Source organism: Photinus pyralis, unplaced genomic scaffold, assembly GCF_008802855.1.
Source record: "Photinus pyralis isolate 1611_PpyrPB1 unplaced genomic scaffold, Ppyr1.3 Ppyr1.4_LG3b, whole genome shotgun sequence".
Lineage (NCBI taxonomy): Eukaryota > Metazoa > Arthropoda > Insecta > Coleoptera > Lampyridae > Photinus > Photinus pyralis.
The window spans coordinates 5,732,098-5,748,547 of record NW_022170510.1 but is presented as its reverse complement, the minus strand read 5'-3'; the positions used below and the strand labels follow the sequence as shown (position 1 = coordinate 5,748,547).

General features: G+C 35.0%; 2 protein-coding genes across 2 annotated transcripts; both read left to right on the top strand.

The window, feature by feature from the left end:
- The first annotated feature begins 862 nt into the window (after window positions 1-862).
- On the top strand, window positions 863-1,337 carry LOC116166338 (protein atonal-like). Its single transcript, XM_031481285.1, has one exon. It carries the CDS (start codon window positions 863-865, stop codon window positions 1,244-1,246), a length of 384 nt encoding a protein of 127 aa, XP_031337145.1. The 3' UTR covers window positions 1,247-1,337.
- Window positions 1,338-2,200: 863 nt separating this feature from the next.
- Window positions 2,201-7,289, top strand: LOC116167278. Its single transcript, XM_031482599.1, has 3 exons — window positions 2,201-2,304; window positions 2,353-2,442; window positions 6,717-7,289. The coding sequence occupies exons 1-3, from the start codon at window positions 2,290-2,292 to the stop codon at window positions 7,230-7,232; spliced, it is 621 nt and encodes a 206-aa protein (XP_031338459.1). The 5' UTR covers window positions 2,201-2,289; the 3' UTR covers window positions 7,233-7,289.
- Window positions 7,290-16,450: the final 9,161 nt, after the last annotated feature.

Here is a 16,450-nt window from a genome sequence, read left to right as displayed (position 1 = left end):
TTTTAAAGATATAGATTGAATTTTTGGGCGGAATTATCAACACAAGCTCTGAAATCACAAAATTACATTTGCGAAATAATTATTTCACACTTCAACAAATTAGCATTCTACTCTTAAATTGCGTACCTATGCATTTCTTAGAATTCATGTTAAAACTTTTCCTTTTTGTTTGGAACACATTTTTACATATTAAAGTAAAATTACCCAACATCTGTGGTAAAAATTTAAAATATGTTTGAGAATAAAAACGAAAATAAATAGGTAGCTCGTGTGCAATCAGCGCAACTGTTACAGAATTCTTAATATGTGCATATGGCGGTAATTATCTACTAAATGGTTTTTAAAACAACATTGCTAAATTAACCGTGTAAAGTTGGCATTTTGAGAATCGGGAATTGATTTAATTTGTGGTAACATTAGATTTTTAGTTCTTCGCAATTTCTGAAAATAGGTAGTTTTTCGCGAAGGGGTGAATTTGTATATTTTACAATAAACTTAACTAATCATGTTGGCACACATTTAGTGTAATATTGATTTCAATTTATTTATTGTGGACAGTTACGTATTTTAGTAACAGTATCGTTGTGGAACTACTTATCCCAATATTGGCCCTTGCTGTTGGAAAATAAACCATTAGTATATTCAAATGCGGTGTAATGAAATACAATTTACGAATATAATTACTATCAGCCCACTGCTCTGTATTGGTCAAAACGGCACGCGCCTTTAGGGTGGTTGCAGTGGTGTTGCACAATCGGTCGGGTAGGGGGTGGATCAGGATGCGTTTATAAGGAACAACAGGTAGTCCACTATTCAAACTTGTTTCGAAATTCGTGTCGGAAAGGTCAGTTTTCGCAATTCGATGGAGTCTCCGGAATCGTTCGGTTACGTGTATATGTTATCAGCTCCTCAAGATGTTGGTGGTGTTGCCGGATGGGGTAGCGGTGGATGTACACCGCCGGGCGGTTACGACAGCTTATCGGAGGGTTATCAAAGTTCGAGTCCGGATCCGGCGTCGCGATGCAAAAGTCGTGTCACACCCTTAGTACTACGAAAACGGCGCTTAGCGGCGAACGCACGTGAACGTCGTCGGATGCAGAATCTCAATCAAGCATTCGATAGGTTAAGGACGTTTCTTCCACAATTGGGACAAGACCGGCAGTTGTCGAAATACGAAACTCTGCAAATGGCCCAAACGTATATCGCCGCCCTTTATGATTTATTAGAACAACGACCGAGTGTGTAACACTTCTCAGGTACTTACTTTAGTTTAAAGGAATTTTGCCAAAGGCTCGTTATTGTTATAGTTAATTATAGTGTGAGTATGAGTGATTGAACGTTCGCTAATTTTTAGAGAAAAAAACGAAACAGCAACTTGTGCCAAAAATTGTTATTAATTTATAGTAATTCAGTGCCAGTCCTACAACCACCACTAATTAGTAGGTTAGATGTATTTATTTTTGTAAATAATTAGTATGTATAAAAACTGTACTGCAAATCAAAGACCCTTTGTAAATATAAGACGTTATTTTATAAGTTTAATAAATACTTTTTATACAACACGTACTAGTTTATTATTGCTTAAGGTAAGGTAAAAAAAACCACCCTCGCCCCTGTTGCGAATAGTAACAAAACAATTAATAGAAAAGGTTCTGCTTCCGGTTAGGTGAGATCGGAAGTTCACGCTACCTACAGATTTCAGGTTACTAAAAATGAGAAAACGAAATTTCATCCGTGAGTGCATAAACCGTAAGCGAAGTAAATTCTGTGTTATTAAATTACTAAATTCAAGGACTCCCAGACTGAGGAATATTTAAAAAGCCATCTGTTTTTTTTCTCTTTATTTAATAAGTACACAAAAAAATTTTCGTTTAAGCGCCCATAAATGCTCGAATTATAAAAAGTAACTTTAAAAGCCATTTAATACTTTTTGCGGGTAAGAGATTCTCTTCCGTGTTTTACGTTTTTATATTCGCAATTGTTCTTACGAATTGCTCGCGTTTTAAGTGAACCCCCCATTGCGATTATGTGAAAATTAAAGCGCGTACGTTTTCAGGAATAATTGAGAAATAATTGTGTTATTTTTGCATGCACGACTTGAGCCGTCTATAACCGCATCGATTATACAATAAAATTTTAGATAACTCTGACGCATTGTGGCAAAATTAATAAAATAGCGCACAAGTCTTGAGGCATCAGAAATGTTTCGAAATAAGTAATCTATAAAAGTGAGACATGCTCAATATTGCATGTCAGTAGTTTGTGATAGTTATTAAATTAACAATTGCGATGAAACGGTTCACGGTTTGTAACCATTTTTTACAGCAATTGTGTCGTTAACAAAGGTTTCAGGTGTACCTGTTCTACGTGTTTATTGAAGGGTCCCTCTCGCAATATCGTGTACAAGAAAACAAAATATACGCTCCTGAATATAACAATTATGTAAGTATCTCTATATATAAAAGGTTTTAAGGAAGATGGTCGGAACAGCCGTTAGGTAAGCCATTTTCGTTATTGCCAGGTTTGGTCACTTTTCGGAAAGGGAGTTAATAATCTTAGTTACTAATTTTTAATTTTCAAGTTAATTATATAATTACAACATATTGGGATATTCAGTAAACAATACCGAGATGATATTACCAGAACTGCAGTTACGTACATTCTCCTTATACAAATAAAGCGCAGCGTAATGTTTCTTTGACAGCTAACTAATTACATATCTCAATTGCCTTATGGACTTACCACTCTTAAATTTTAATGATCTCGTCAAAAGTTATATTCGATTTTCGTCTAAATTTTTAAAGGCTTCGTCTATATTTTCATCATTTATCATCTAGTTTTCATCTATTTCTATAAAATAAAAATAAAATTTAGTTCCTTTTTGCATCCATTCGTTCAAAATCCTGTTCAAAATATATGAATTGGTATTCGCAGTACAATTGCTGTTACAAATAGTTCGCAGTAATTGAAGCCTTTTTAGCAATAGCGAGCTCTTTTTGACAATCCGAAGGTTTTTTAAATCTTTTTAGTAATCTCGAGAATTATCCATGCTTCACACTTACACGAATAAGTTCAACGTTCATTGCAGTTAGTTGCGTATTTCACGTTCTTCAAAATTTTTGAGACATATTGGTGACAAGTGTTTTTAGGGTAATTGGACCCTGCTGAATCCCATTTTTCCTGTCAACATCTCGAAATCCGGCTGCTAAAGCCCCAAATGAAGATGGCGCCCAAAATGGCGACTAAAGCTCACTATAAGATCGTTTTCTTGTCGTAAACAAAAATATTATCATGATTTTTATCTAGTACACACTTTATTACTATTTTATAAAAATATGTGTAGCCAAAAAAATTGGTGATGTCAAAACAAAAGCTATTTCGGTTTAAAAAAAATATGCGCTTTATCTGCACAAGAATTGTGCACAATTTATACCTACTTGTTTTACTCTTGTTTGTGTTATTAATACTTTTACTACGTTTACTAGTAATTCATATATTGTCTAAAGTCTACACACAATAAGCTCCTTATTCAATCGAAACGAAAGAATAAGAATGACATTTTACAAGTTATCCTTAGGTGAGGGTACGGATATAGAAAGATATTAAACAAAGTTTTTTTACTGTTTTACATCCTTTATGCCTAATGTACATTTGCAAAAGTTTAAATCATAGTAACCGTTTTTTTTTGAAAAATTGTGTTTAGTCTTTTAACTTTGACATTTTTTCTCAATTTCTTTATAATAAAACCTGGCACAATTTTTGGTCTTCAGGTCTTTAAAATACATTCATAAAATTTTGTTGCTATTTGAAAAAAAAACTTCGAAGCCGTTGCGGCGCTCCAAATTTTGTTTTCAAAAATCCGGCCCGTTATCTTTTGTTTTCGTATGCCTAATATACATCCAAAATTTGAACAAAATCCGTCGAGCCGTTACTTCGCACGCACGCACACACATACAGACGGAAATAGTTATTTGTACAACTAAAGAAAAAAGTGGAGTTTTTCAATTCGAGTTAAAAGTTTGACACATAAACGTAGCGAGTGTGTCAATTGAACGGGAGTTGGAAAACATTTTCTTCTCAAATTTTACACATATTTTTTTCTGAAACTACAGTCGTATGCAATATTGAAGTTTGATACACAGCAATCGAGATACGGGTATGTTTTAAAGTGTCATTATTAAGATTAATGCAGCAATTGTTTTTTACTTTCCTCACTAGAGAGGAAAATCACATTTTTTTCACCCTTTTTAGAGACGAATGTAGTTGTTTCTAAAGTAGTTTCAGAAAAAAAAACTTTATAAGTTAAGCAGGCACTTTTCAAGCAAAGTATAATTCTTTTGCTCACTTAAAGTAAACTAAATCAAGAATACTACAAAACTCAGAATTTGGAGCGCCATTTCAGCCGCCATCTTAGTTTTTATTGATTTCAAAATTTTTCATAAAATAGTAATAAGTGGAAAAACGTATGTGTTACATAAAAATCATGATGACATTGTTGTTATAAATGTTAATATAAGCTTTAGTCGCCATTTTGACCGCCATCTTGATTTGAGACCTTACCAGCCGGAATTCGACAGGCAAAACTGGATTCAGCGGTGTTCAATTACCATAAAAACACATTAAAATTCTTTGTCTCACGATTTGCATTTAGTAGCTTTACAATGCGCTTTACTGAATTTATCGCCCGGACTATTGCAATTGTACCTTTGTTATATCGCTAGTGAGTTTTACCAAAGAGTGTACATGAAATTTAACAATCTTTGAGACGTGTTTCATTATTTTTTTTATATTTTTAGACACTAAATACCTAAAGTGAAAAAGTTACCAAACATCCCATTTCAAAGGGACAGTCCCGTTTTGTCCTTGGACTTTCTCCGCAATCTTTAATTTGTTGGAAACTGAGTCTTCCGCATATCTTTCTGCCACTGCATAAGATTTCCAGCCACCGTGACTTTTGAGGGTCATAAAACCACCATCCTAAGGACTCGGCGATGATTCTGTGAATCTTTTCTTTCTTTCTTTCTTTCAGTTATCAAATTGCCAATCTTTATAATAGTCTTCCGAGTTCGCTTACATCGCTTCACATGAAACCGTTTAAAAGAATATTCAAGCAAACATTAAACTGTCGTTCTAGGAGATAATGCCAAGTTTCGTTTGGTTCCAGTTTTATTTTATTTACTCTTAATAGCATTTTTCTTTATTCCCACTGTGTGTTTCTGTATTGTTCTTCATACTTTTTCTTTCATCCTCTCGCCAGGGCATATTATACGTAATTTACATTGTCTAAGTAAACCTTGCAACTTGTCATCTTTTTCTTTTCTTTTTGGTTAGTTATGTTTTCGTGGTTAGGTGGAAGATCAGCAAGATGAGCTGTCTCCCAATGCTGAACCTGGCCACTAGGTTTCTTTACCTTAATTGAAATTTTTGTTTTACATTTTGTTTTACATTTACTTTATATATTTATGCAAGGTAATGAAATAAAGGCATTTATTATTATTATTATTATGTCTAAAGTTTTAAAACGTCTATAACAGTTCAATACAAGGCATCACCAAATGAAATTTTAAAAACCATTTCACAAATTGATTATACAGGGTGTGTTATGTAATTCTGAGACAACACTGAATAGAAACATGTTTTTGAAGAAAAAAAAACGTTTGCTTTTACTCCAGATTTACCCCTATTTGAACTTTGATTTTTCTTTGGAATGTGCAGATTCTTCCCCTTCTTCAGTGGAAATGTTGTAGTTTCAGTCCGAAAAGTACTTACTTTTTGGACAGTTACCATGGTGATACTGACGACTCCCCAAATCGCCCATTTTTTGGACCAAAAAGTATAACAAAATAGCGTCTTATTCAGGTGGTTGGAGAAAAAAGGTTTTTTATAAGATTCAAAATTTCATAAGACTACTTTCTCTAAGTGTAATACCAGGTATATTCCAGTTTCCAGAAATTTAACCCCATGTTTAAATCTTACATTTCATTTCATTGTCCACTCCTTTCAAAAATTGAGTCTGAAGAGTGATTTGCAAGCTTATTTTATTTATCGATCTTTTTCCCACTCAAATCAATATCAAAAGTGCTTCAAATTGATTATGGTGGCGGAAGATGTAAATTTTCCATGAAATTATGCATTATTATCCAATTTAACCCAATGAAACAAGCGACTCTAAATTAATGTTCGAGCATTCTTTTCTAAAACCTTGAGAGCTCGTTTAGGTCACCAATTTGCTTTCCATTTCGGACACTGACCACATTTCCTGCATGAATGGTTGCATGTTAGTTTAAAGATTCTTATTTATTCATTTTCTTAGGGTTTTTATTATTTATTACATTTATAACTAGCGCCTTCTCTTGGACCATCCCTCGTGAGATATCTACATTTATACATAGTAATTCACCAAAAGAATACTTTCACCTTTTGTGACTGAATCTCCTTTCATTATATTCCAGAAGATTTGTGACTGTTCTTGTTAAATAGATCTCGGCCAAAATGTATGTGGTTACAGAAAATTGATCGTATTCTGATTTTGAGATCCACCAGACGTTCGTCTACAGAAATTAGGACATTCCAAGATTTGCATTTGTTGAAACTATGCAATCACAGGAAATGTAAAATGTTATCTACGAATATTTTTGTCACAAAATGTCATTAACGGCAATGTTATGTCGGCGATCTATGTACACAAACTCACACTGATTATGTATTTGTTTTAGAGACCACAAAATTACGAGTTTGAATACGGAATCTCCAATCCACACACCGGTGATCACAAATCCCAATGGGAGAAGAAAGAAAATGGCGTTGTTTTTGGAGTGTACAGTCTTTTAGATCCGGATGGTTTCATGCGAATAGTCGAATATACGGCCGACAGTGTGAATGGCTTTAGGGCTATTGTCAAAAGACTTCCTATAGGAGGTCACCATGAGAATGTCGTTCCTTTACCTCAGGCGTACGGTTTTAACGCTAAACAGTCTGGAAACAACTACGCTCCTTACAGCCAGTATTCAACTTCCAATCTTCAACCTGCGCCGCATACCGAGAAGGAGAGTGAGGAAGATGACGGCTCGAGTAATACCGAGAAGGAAAATGTCGAAACGCACGAAAATGATGAAGTTGAGGAGAACGAAGAACAGGACCACGATAACTACGAGGCGGGCGACCAAGAAGAAGAAAAATACTCTAATTCTCTACCTTACCATGCTGTGGATGACGAAGAAGATCATGATTAGATTTATTAATGCCAAACTGTGATTATGCTAAACATTATGAACTCAATAATTAAAAAATGATATAGAGAACTGTATATTTTATTCTATTACGTAACCCCCGTTTCAACTGAAGTAAAACCTTACTTTCCCAATAAGTCACCAAAAGATTGTCCCAGTAAGCCAGTTTCAATCTTATTTGTAACCAAGCCGCTCACCTACCAAATTAATATTAAAGGGTTAAAATTCAACGCAAACCCCTTACGGATTTATATTTTATTTAATCAAAAATCGCGAGAATGAATTGTCGGAGGAGGGAACTGGCAAAGAGAAAAAAGAACCTCTGGACGAAACACATTATTAGTAACGTCAAAATGAATACCTGGAGAAAGGAGTGTTGAAGAAAGGGAAAATAATAGAACGACTGAATCCAACATATCTATTGGCTACTTCACTGTATGTGCGAATGAAAGAGTGTCGGTGGAGGGAGTATTTTGTGAAACAAACTTTGATTACAATAACTGAAACTTAAATAATTGAAGAAAAAATTTGAGTATACCTATCGCGTTGCAAATTTTTGTACAGGGCGATTAGGTATATGTTTAAAAAATCCAACACGGATTTCGTTAAAAAGCATTTGATTTAACGTGAAAGCCATTACTTTGGAAGACAAGCGCTGTGTGCAAGGGAAGTGTAATAAATTCCTTATAACGCGTCAAAAGTGAGATTTTTTCGCAAAACGGCACCGTCGTATCAGATACACATTAACTTATCGTGAAGAAGGACGAATGTGATGGGTTTGGTAGATGGTGATCAAACGGCAGATTCCCCTGTCAGCCTCCCCGTACCCTAATAGCCGGCTACGACACAATACACCAAATTATTACCAACCCTCTCTATTAGGTAGCGATAGGAAACAGTTTACAACACACTTAAATAAATATTAACAATAGAGCCGGACAAAATATGCGATTTCGAAATCGATAATGACATCCTGACGAAACTGTTAGGTACCTTCGGACTATTACAGTGACGATTTTGAGTTTGTTTTTTGTGTTAATGAACCGGCTGACAATATAATAAAAATACGCGCCGATCAAAGAAATAAAAAGAAGCTGATAGAATTAGTACGACAACGGTTGTTTTCTACCAATCATATAAATTAGATGCGAAAATTTCAACGAGTCATCCCTAACCCGCTTAAATGCTAGAATTATATTTATTTACGGTTGTTAATTTTTTTCCATCGTGACGATGGGAATTTCATTCCGAACTGTTTACATGTGTAATTTGAAACAGTAACAAGATGCAGAAGCAAAGTGATTTCTGAAACTGTTTGACGTTAAAAAGCTCGATGGGATCGTCAGATTACATCGATATCTCAGCGGAGGTCCAGAGATCCTTTCATCACCTTCGTCGTCTAACTTCTTGTGACACTTTAACCAGATATTATTGTACGTTATTTACATATTTTAAAAATGTCAGTTTCCCAGAACGGATGGGGCACTATTTTCTGGCATTCGTCACCGACCTTTTAACGACCGTTTGCAATTGAAGCCCATTAAATTAGTAACGTGGTCAACTAGATCCATCCGAGTGAGGTTTATGGGGTGTAAACAAATTAACCGCTAAATATAATTTGAAACTTTATCTCAAATTAAACTTGTTCGTTACGCTGACAATTTTACAGAAGATTGACCATGTTAAATTTTTATTAATCTTGGATATTTAAGTAACAGGTTCTCACCAATCTCAAGATTCCGAACTTATTATAAATTACGTCTATGCTTTCTATGTTACACCTTAGGTCCACATTCCTAAATGCGAATCAGTTACGTCCATAAAGGTCTTCTGAAAGTTCGCAGTGACCACACGGATTTGGTTACCGCAAATGTCGGAGCCCACATGTAATTAGGTATGCTCACCTTTTAATCAGATGTTTATGTCCGTATGACAACTTCTTTGGAATTAAGTATACGAGAATGTGTTTGCACAATAGGTATTATGGGTCGCAGGTGCAAAAAGTTATACAATTGTTCCAGTAGAACGATTAAGTAGTAGAGTAGCAATTATGATATTATAATTATAATTGCACAATATCTGTTATGCAAACTTAAATCTTACTTTTGACCAAGATTTTTGTAGCAAATTTAATCTTAGACCAAAATTATTTTAAAGCGATTTTTATATTTTTACACGTGTAGTTAAGGAAGGGTGTTCCGTGTTTCATTATGAATAGTGCGTTCATGTTTATTATCTGGTTTTGGGGAGTCCCAGTTTGTCTTCTGATCTAGTATACAGTGTGTCCCAGATCGCGTGGGATTGCATGGGTAACTTTGTTATTATTACACATAGAGAATTGGTTAAATGAGCAATGTTTTGCAGTTTTGGATGCTTATTTAAAATTTCCTTATGGAAATTCAAAATGTCACATAGGTTCGGCGTAAATTCAAAAAAACTAAAATTGGTCATTTCCTTGAATGTCTTATATCATCGAAAGTATAAGAGATACAAAAAAAAGTTTCATATAGTAGTGACTGTCTTTGATACGCTTAATTTAGAATTGATGTCAAAAAAAAATTCAAGATGGCCACTTTTGAGGAACATTTACCAACTTCCTAAAGTTAAATGGGCGCCATATTGGATTTTTAGATTACTTGATAGATTTTTTAATTCTCTTTTTAACGAGCTATCATGGCATAAGATTGAAAATAAGATACCAGTTATATTAACGGTTTTTGTATTTTAATCAAGTAGTCTGTGACGAATAAAAAAAAACAAAACAAAATCTATTCGAGGCAACAAATGATGATGATTACACCAGATGTTTAAAATACTGGCCATTATTAGTGAAACACATTTCAAGACAGTTTAGTTTAGGCAACGTGTTGCCATTGCTTATTATTATTATTGTAGTGGTAGCTACTTCCACTTTACTTTTATTTTTTAATTAAGTACTTACTTTTATAATTTAGTGTACTGTACATAATTCGTGAATGGGCCACTTTCACATTTTTTATTTATGTGATAAATCAATGCGGAACATAAAGAAATACCAGTATGCAAAATTTCACAATCCTAAACACACAAACTTTTAAATTATCTAAAGATAAGTTTTTCGCGCGCTTGGAAATCATTTTAAACGCTAGATTTTGCCGGGGCATGGTTGTGACGTCACAACTGTGTAAAGTTCAGTGGCGGTATACTTGCATGTATACTTCAATGCGACGACGTAGCGTATGCGTTTGTTGTTGCTTACGTTTTCTCCTGTGTACCGTGAAATATATCGATGTCTCTCTCACGGCACGTCTTAAGACAGCCCTTCACGTACGCACTTCGCTTCGAGCTTTGCATGACAGCAATGCTCGCGAGCATTGCACGAGTACAATTTTTACCCTTCACGTGCAGTCCTTGTTCGTAGTACGCCAAGTGTAGTTACGTTAAAAATCGCAGATTAATGAGGGTAATAAGTAAGAAACAAGCAGCAGCAATAGGTAGTTCTTTTAGAACATAATGAAAAAAGTAAAATAAGAAGAAAAAAGATATCGAGTAAAGGAGTGGTAGGTATAAAAAAACGAGGTGCTGCCAATCATATTTATCTATTAATAGAAATCAATGTAAATCACTCTGAAGATTACCAAATTTACTTCCGGATGCATATGCTGACATTAAATATATATTTAATTGTTGAAATTAAATTCGTTAAAATGCCTACAATACATTTTTCTGAAAGTGGCATTGAAAGTTTTACTGTCTCATTCCATCCAATATAATGAATATATTGTCTTATTTCGAACCTTGTATTCATGCTCGTAATCAAACTACACATTGCAACTTTAAGCGTGCACAGCTTCGTGCCGCGCCAAGTTTTCCGACAGATTCGAAAACGTCAACACGACCCAAGTTGCAACAAAGTGCTGCTCGTCTGGTCTCTTCACGTTTGAGCTTTGCATGAATTCATGTTGGGCAATGTTCGTACAGGCAAAGCTCGAAGCGAAGTGCAAGTGCGTACGTGAAGGGCTGCCTTAAGAGATTAAATGTGGAAAATTTTTAGTCCACCTAAAAATACACTATTCGTACTCATTTTTTTTAACTTTCTCTATCATGTCCCCAACCACACACACACACACACACACATACACCCTTTATGGTTTTTTGCGCACAAGACACAAAACAAACCTGGCCGGGCGGACCTCTACAAACCTGGATCTACGAACACAAGAATGTAAACAAATATGGCGACCACAGTTGTGACGTCGCACCAATGGCAGGGCGTTTGCAGCTGACGTCATATTTAAAGGGATTCCCAGTAATTGTTTTTACTATTTGTTTAAAAACAAATGATCTTTTTCAAAAATTAGTATTCGCCTCATGTATGGCGTATATAGTACTTGCCATCTGTGCAAATTTTTTGCTAATAACGAAACCTTGCAAGTAGCCCATTGTGACCTGAGCAGCCAGCTTGTTGGTATGGTAGCATAAACCAACCCTTTCTTCGATACATACGTTGTCGAGAAAAATCCTTTAAGGAAGTTTATTGGAGAATTTGTAAATAATGGTGAGCAGTTAAAGTTCCATCGCAGATTACCAGTCCAATTACATGACTTCCTATTATGCCATAAAATACAGCAATTTAAAAAAATATATTACTTGATTTCGGCGTGAAACTACAACATGTAGGTTTTCCTGTGACGAGTAGTGCTCATTATGTCGATTTGAACACTCCGTAGTTAGAGAAATAAGGTCGATTCTCACTTTCGTGCAAGGCACGTACTCGGCACAGGCAAGGCATCGACTCGGCAAAATATCTATATTATTGAATCTTATGAATTTTTGGGGTGTAATTCACACTATGCGAGCAACGACTCGGCAAGCTACGGCCTTTGCACGCGGTGTTCTTCTGAAACAATATTTGCCGGGCATGTACCGTGCACGTTCCGACAAGTGTGAATACAATCTGTGCAGGTCACCGACTTTAGTTCAGTTTTCATAGTACAAGAAAGGTTGAAGGGTCAGCAAAGGAACACTTTTTCAGCGGAACAAGATGAGATGCTGATTGAATGTGTCCGTGAGAATGATTTCGGTCATAAAAGATACTTCTTATGCATTTTATATACACAAAAACGTATTTTTATTTTTCTGCAATATGTACTTTCTTGTTCTTCATCATCTAATATTAGACCTATTTTAATTAACGTGGAAGTTTCGAACATTCCCACAGTTGAAACTCACGTAGAAACTGCTTACCTGCGGCAAGCGTGTCGCAGTGTGAATTGAACTCAAAAAACTTTGCCCGTGCCGAGTATGTGCCGTGCCGTTGCCGGGCCGGTTCTTTGCACGAAAGTGAGAATCGGCCTTTAAGATTCATCTGTCCATATACTCGGACTGGTAAAACTGTTAGTTTCGACATTCTTGAGGATAAACCACCTACAAAATGTGACCTGGGACAATGCATCAATGGTAATACATTGTGTAAAATAAAGCAAAGTGTATGACATTTTTTCGAGGGGATAGTTTGTAGTTATACCACCATTTGTAGGTATGTAAGTATGGATAATAAGATAGTCAATAAGTGATGTTATAAAAATCAAAACTTTTCTAGGCCTACTTATATAAAACTTTGGAAGGAGTTGTAATGCCCAAACCCCCCTCTTATGAGTGCGTCCCCCCCTGATTTTTTAAACATCTGATGTCATTATTTTCTTTGTTTTGTTGCCTCGAATAGATCTTGTTTTGTTTTTTTTTTAATTCATCACAGCCTACTTGATTAAAATATAAAAACCTTTGATATAACTATTATAGTATCTTATTTCTAAATTAAACGTATCAAAGACAGTAACTTTTATATAAACCTTTTTTTTATATCTCTTATACTTTCGATGATATGAGACATTTAAGGAAATGACTAATTTTAGTTTTTTTTAATTTACGTCGAACCTATGCGACATTTTGAATTTCCATAAGGGAATTTTAAATAAGCATCCAAAACTGCAAAACATTGCCTATTTAACCAATTCTCTATCTTTAATAATAACAAAGTTACTCATGCAATCCCACGCGATCTGGGACACACTGTATATAGAATAGACTGGTGGTTGTTCGCAAAAATCCATCTGCTTTTGCATCTCAACGGTATTTTTGCGAAATTTTGGCAATACTTAATTTTAGGGCAAAAACACCCTACCTTGCACCCTACTGATGTATAGGTGTATTTTGGCGCTAATGGCCGTTTGCACCGACAAATTTAAGTGGAGCTTAGCTTAAGCGTAGCTTAAAATCCATGGCAACCATTGTCTCAATAATCGTTGTCATGCATTTTAAGCTACGCTTAAGCTAAGCTCCACTTAAAATTGTCGGTGCAAACGGCCATAAGACTATTACTTTCGCTTTACTGTTCTTCAATGAGATGTGTGCGTACACCAGGCAAAAGGACAACATAATGTTACCTTTTTTCAGACTAATAAAACCTCTAAATGGTTTGACTTACCATATAGCGGTGAGTTTATGCAAATTTGTGATTTTTTGTAGTTTGCTGTTGACATTGCGTCAACAAGTACAGATCGCTGCAAAAAGTATTAAAGAAGAAAAGCGCTCCAGTTTTTTGTACACGACAATTAAAAGATATTTAAACTACGCACGATTCCGCTTTAAGCCATACAAACCGCATTGTTATTACCTACTACGGTTAACCATATTTTGTGGACATTTAGGGACACGGTTTTCGTTTGTAATTAGTTGGACTCGTGTAGGCAACTGCCGTAAGCATTTTCAAATTTTCTTCTTTGAACTGGTTTCCATTAACTTAATACCCATCCTTTTGAACAAGAATAAACAAAAAATTCCCTTTGTGAATACACAATCGCAATTGCTTGAAGGGGTACTCACTTAAAAAAAAAGTGAAAATAACAATAAAATTTGCCATTTAAATTTTTTCTTGACACGTTCAATCGCTGGATATAACAAACTATCATGCGAGCGTAGCGCTGTAGCAATTTAAATAACTTCTACCTACATTTTTTTTTTCGAATAATTACATGCCATGCCATGAATTGTTTAAGAGTACTTAAAGGTTTAACTGCTTACTCATTTTAACATGTATTCTATACGGTACGAAAACTGTTTGTTAAGATTCCTAAACTGTTCCTTGATCAATTCATTTGACAATTTTCTTATACATATACGTCAACTTAACTTGTGTTCTAGTACACACAACAAACCATACAATTTTTAATTTAACATCTTCAATGGACGTAAGAACTATACAGCAAAATGAGTAGCTGGAAAGGAATGGATAATAGCACATTATTTTATACTCAAGAAACTACGGAGGTGACTTCCAAGAGGAATGAAATTTGCTATTTTTCCTTCAAACCTGTGGATTCCGTTCAAAAACTATTCTACTGGCTCTAAGCGAGCCGCTTCTCCTATCGCTGACTTGCCTCATAATGTAAAATACTATAACACAGTCAATTTGGTCAAGTAGTTTATCAAGGGTTGGTCACATATAAGTAACGTTACTATGGTTGCTTTTATCGCAGAAGACCTGTTTTGTAAAATATGGATAATTCATTAAGCACACCATGGACACCTTCAGAAGTGGCAGCAGCTGCAGTTAAAATCACAGATAATCTTCTTGTCGACAAAAATTGTTGACGTGGTGTAACAAGCAAGAGAGCGCCAAATTAAGCTCAGTTTAAGGGCCACGGGGTGAAATACGTCATTCATCGTTTATTTTTGTAAATTAAGTATTTCAGTGTCCGGCCACCATCATTTTATAGTGTGGAAAAGGAGAAGCACTTAGTTTTAATCGATATTTTTCAAATTTGCGATGGTGATATCTCTAAACAGCTATTATATGTATATAACCGAGAAGGTGCAGGACATTGAAATTGGTGGCACAAGAAACGAAATATGGAGTTTATAAAAACGACCTTATATTATTATAAAAGCCATAATCGGCAATCATATGAAATGCAGATTATAGCCTTCTGTTCATGTCGGATAATCTGAAAAGGTACAATTTTGAGTGTACGAGGGGCCGAACACATTATTATATAGATAGAAAATCAATGCGAGTTGATACCTAAAAATTTGTACATAATTGTGAGATCGTTTTTGCTTCCTCATACACCTTCTAAAGAAATGTCTAAGTTTTTATTTGATTCTTAACGACTACAGACCAATATCCTTGCTTTCGGTTTTCTCTAAAATAATAGAAAAAATTGTAAAAATTAGAGTAGTGAAGTTTTTAAACATAAATAATTTCTTAAGTAAAAAGCAGTATGGTTTTGTCGAAAACAGATCTACGGAGGACGCACTATTGTCCTTTTGCTCTGAAATTTTTAATGGCATTAATTCTAATTTGACGGTAGCCGGACTTTTTATAGATATAACGAAAGCCTTTGACTCTGTTAATCACAGTTTACTTCTGTCACGTTTGCAGGAAGCGGGATTCAGGGGTTTGGTAGTTATTTGTAGGATAGAAGACAGTGTGTTCGGATCAAGCAATCCTATAGTTCTTTGTTGCCAATAACGTGTGGTGTACCCCAAGGTTCTGTTTTAGGGCCAATTCTGTTTATTATTTTTATCAATAAATCATGTTCGGGTAACTTCAATGGTGATCTTACTTGCTTTGCCGATGACACTGCCTTATGTTATAAAATGAGTGATGAAAAACTACTTAATAATTTAATTCAAGACGACCTTAACAACTTAAAACTCTGGTTTACCGTGAATAAAATGGCCTTGAGCACAAAAACCAAACTGGTTCATTTTTCCTTGAGAAATAGAGCTAGGGGATTAGACAGTGTATTTTTCAAATGTAAAAAGTGCCTAAAAGGTCCGTCAATATTGAGTTGTGATAATTGTCTCAAAATCGAACAGGTTCGTAGTATTAAGTATTTAGGGCTGGAACTAGATGAAAATCTTACGTGGAAACCACATATTCAGACAATCAAAAAGTATATGTATATGGTCTTCAGTAAACTCTACTTGTTAAAATATGTCTGTCCTCCGAATATTCTGAGAACCGTTTACTTTGCCCTTGCCAACAGTAAGCTTCAATACGGGATAGTTCGGGAGGAGTGTATGTAAGTATCGTACGTCCAATTATTGTCGCTCAAAAAAAAGCTGTTAGGCAAATATCAGGAATTCTAAGATTTGAGCATTCTTTTCCCCATTTTTAGTCTCTTGGAATTCTCCCAATCAGACATCTCTACATATTTAGAGTGTTACGTATATTT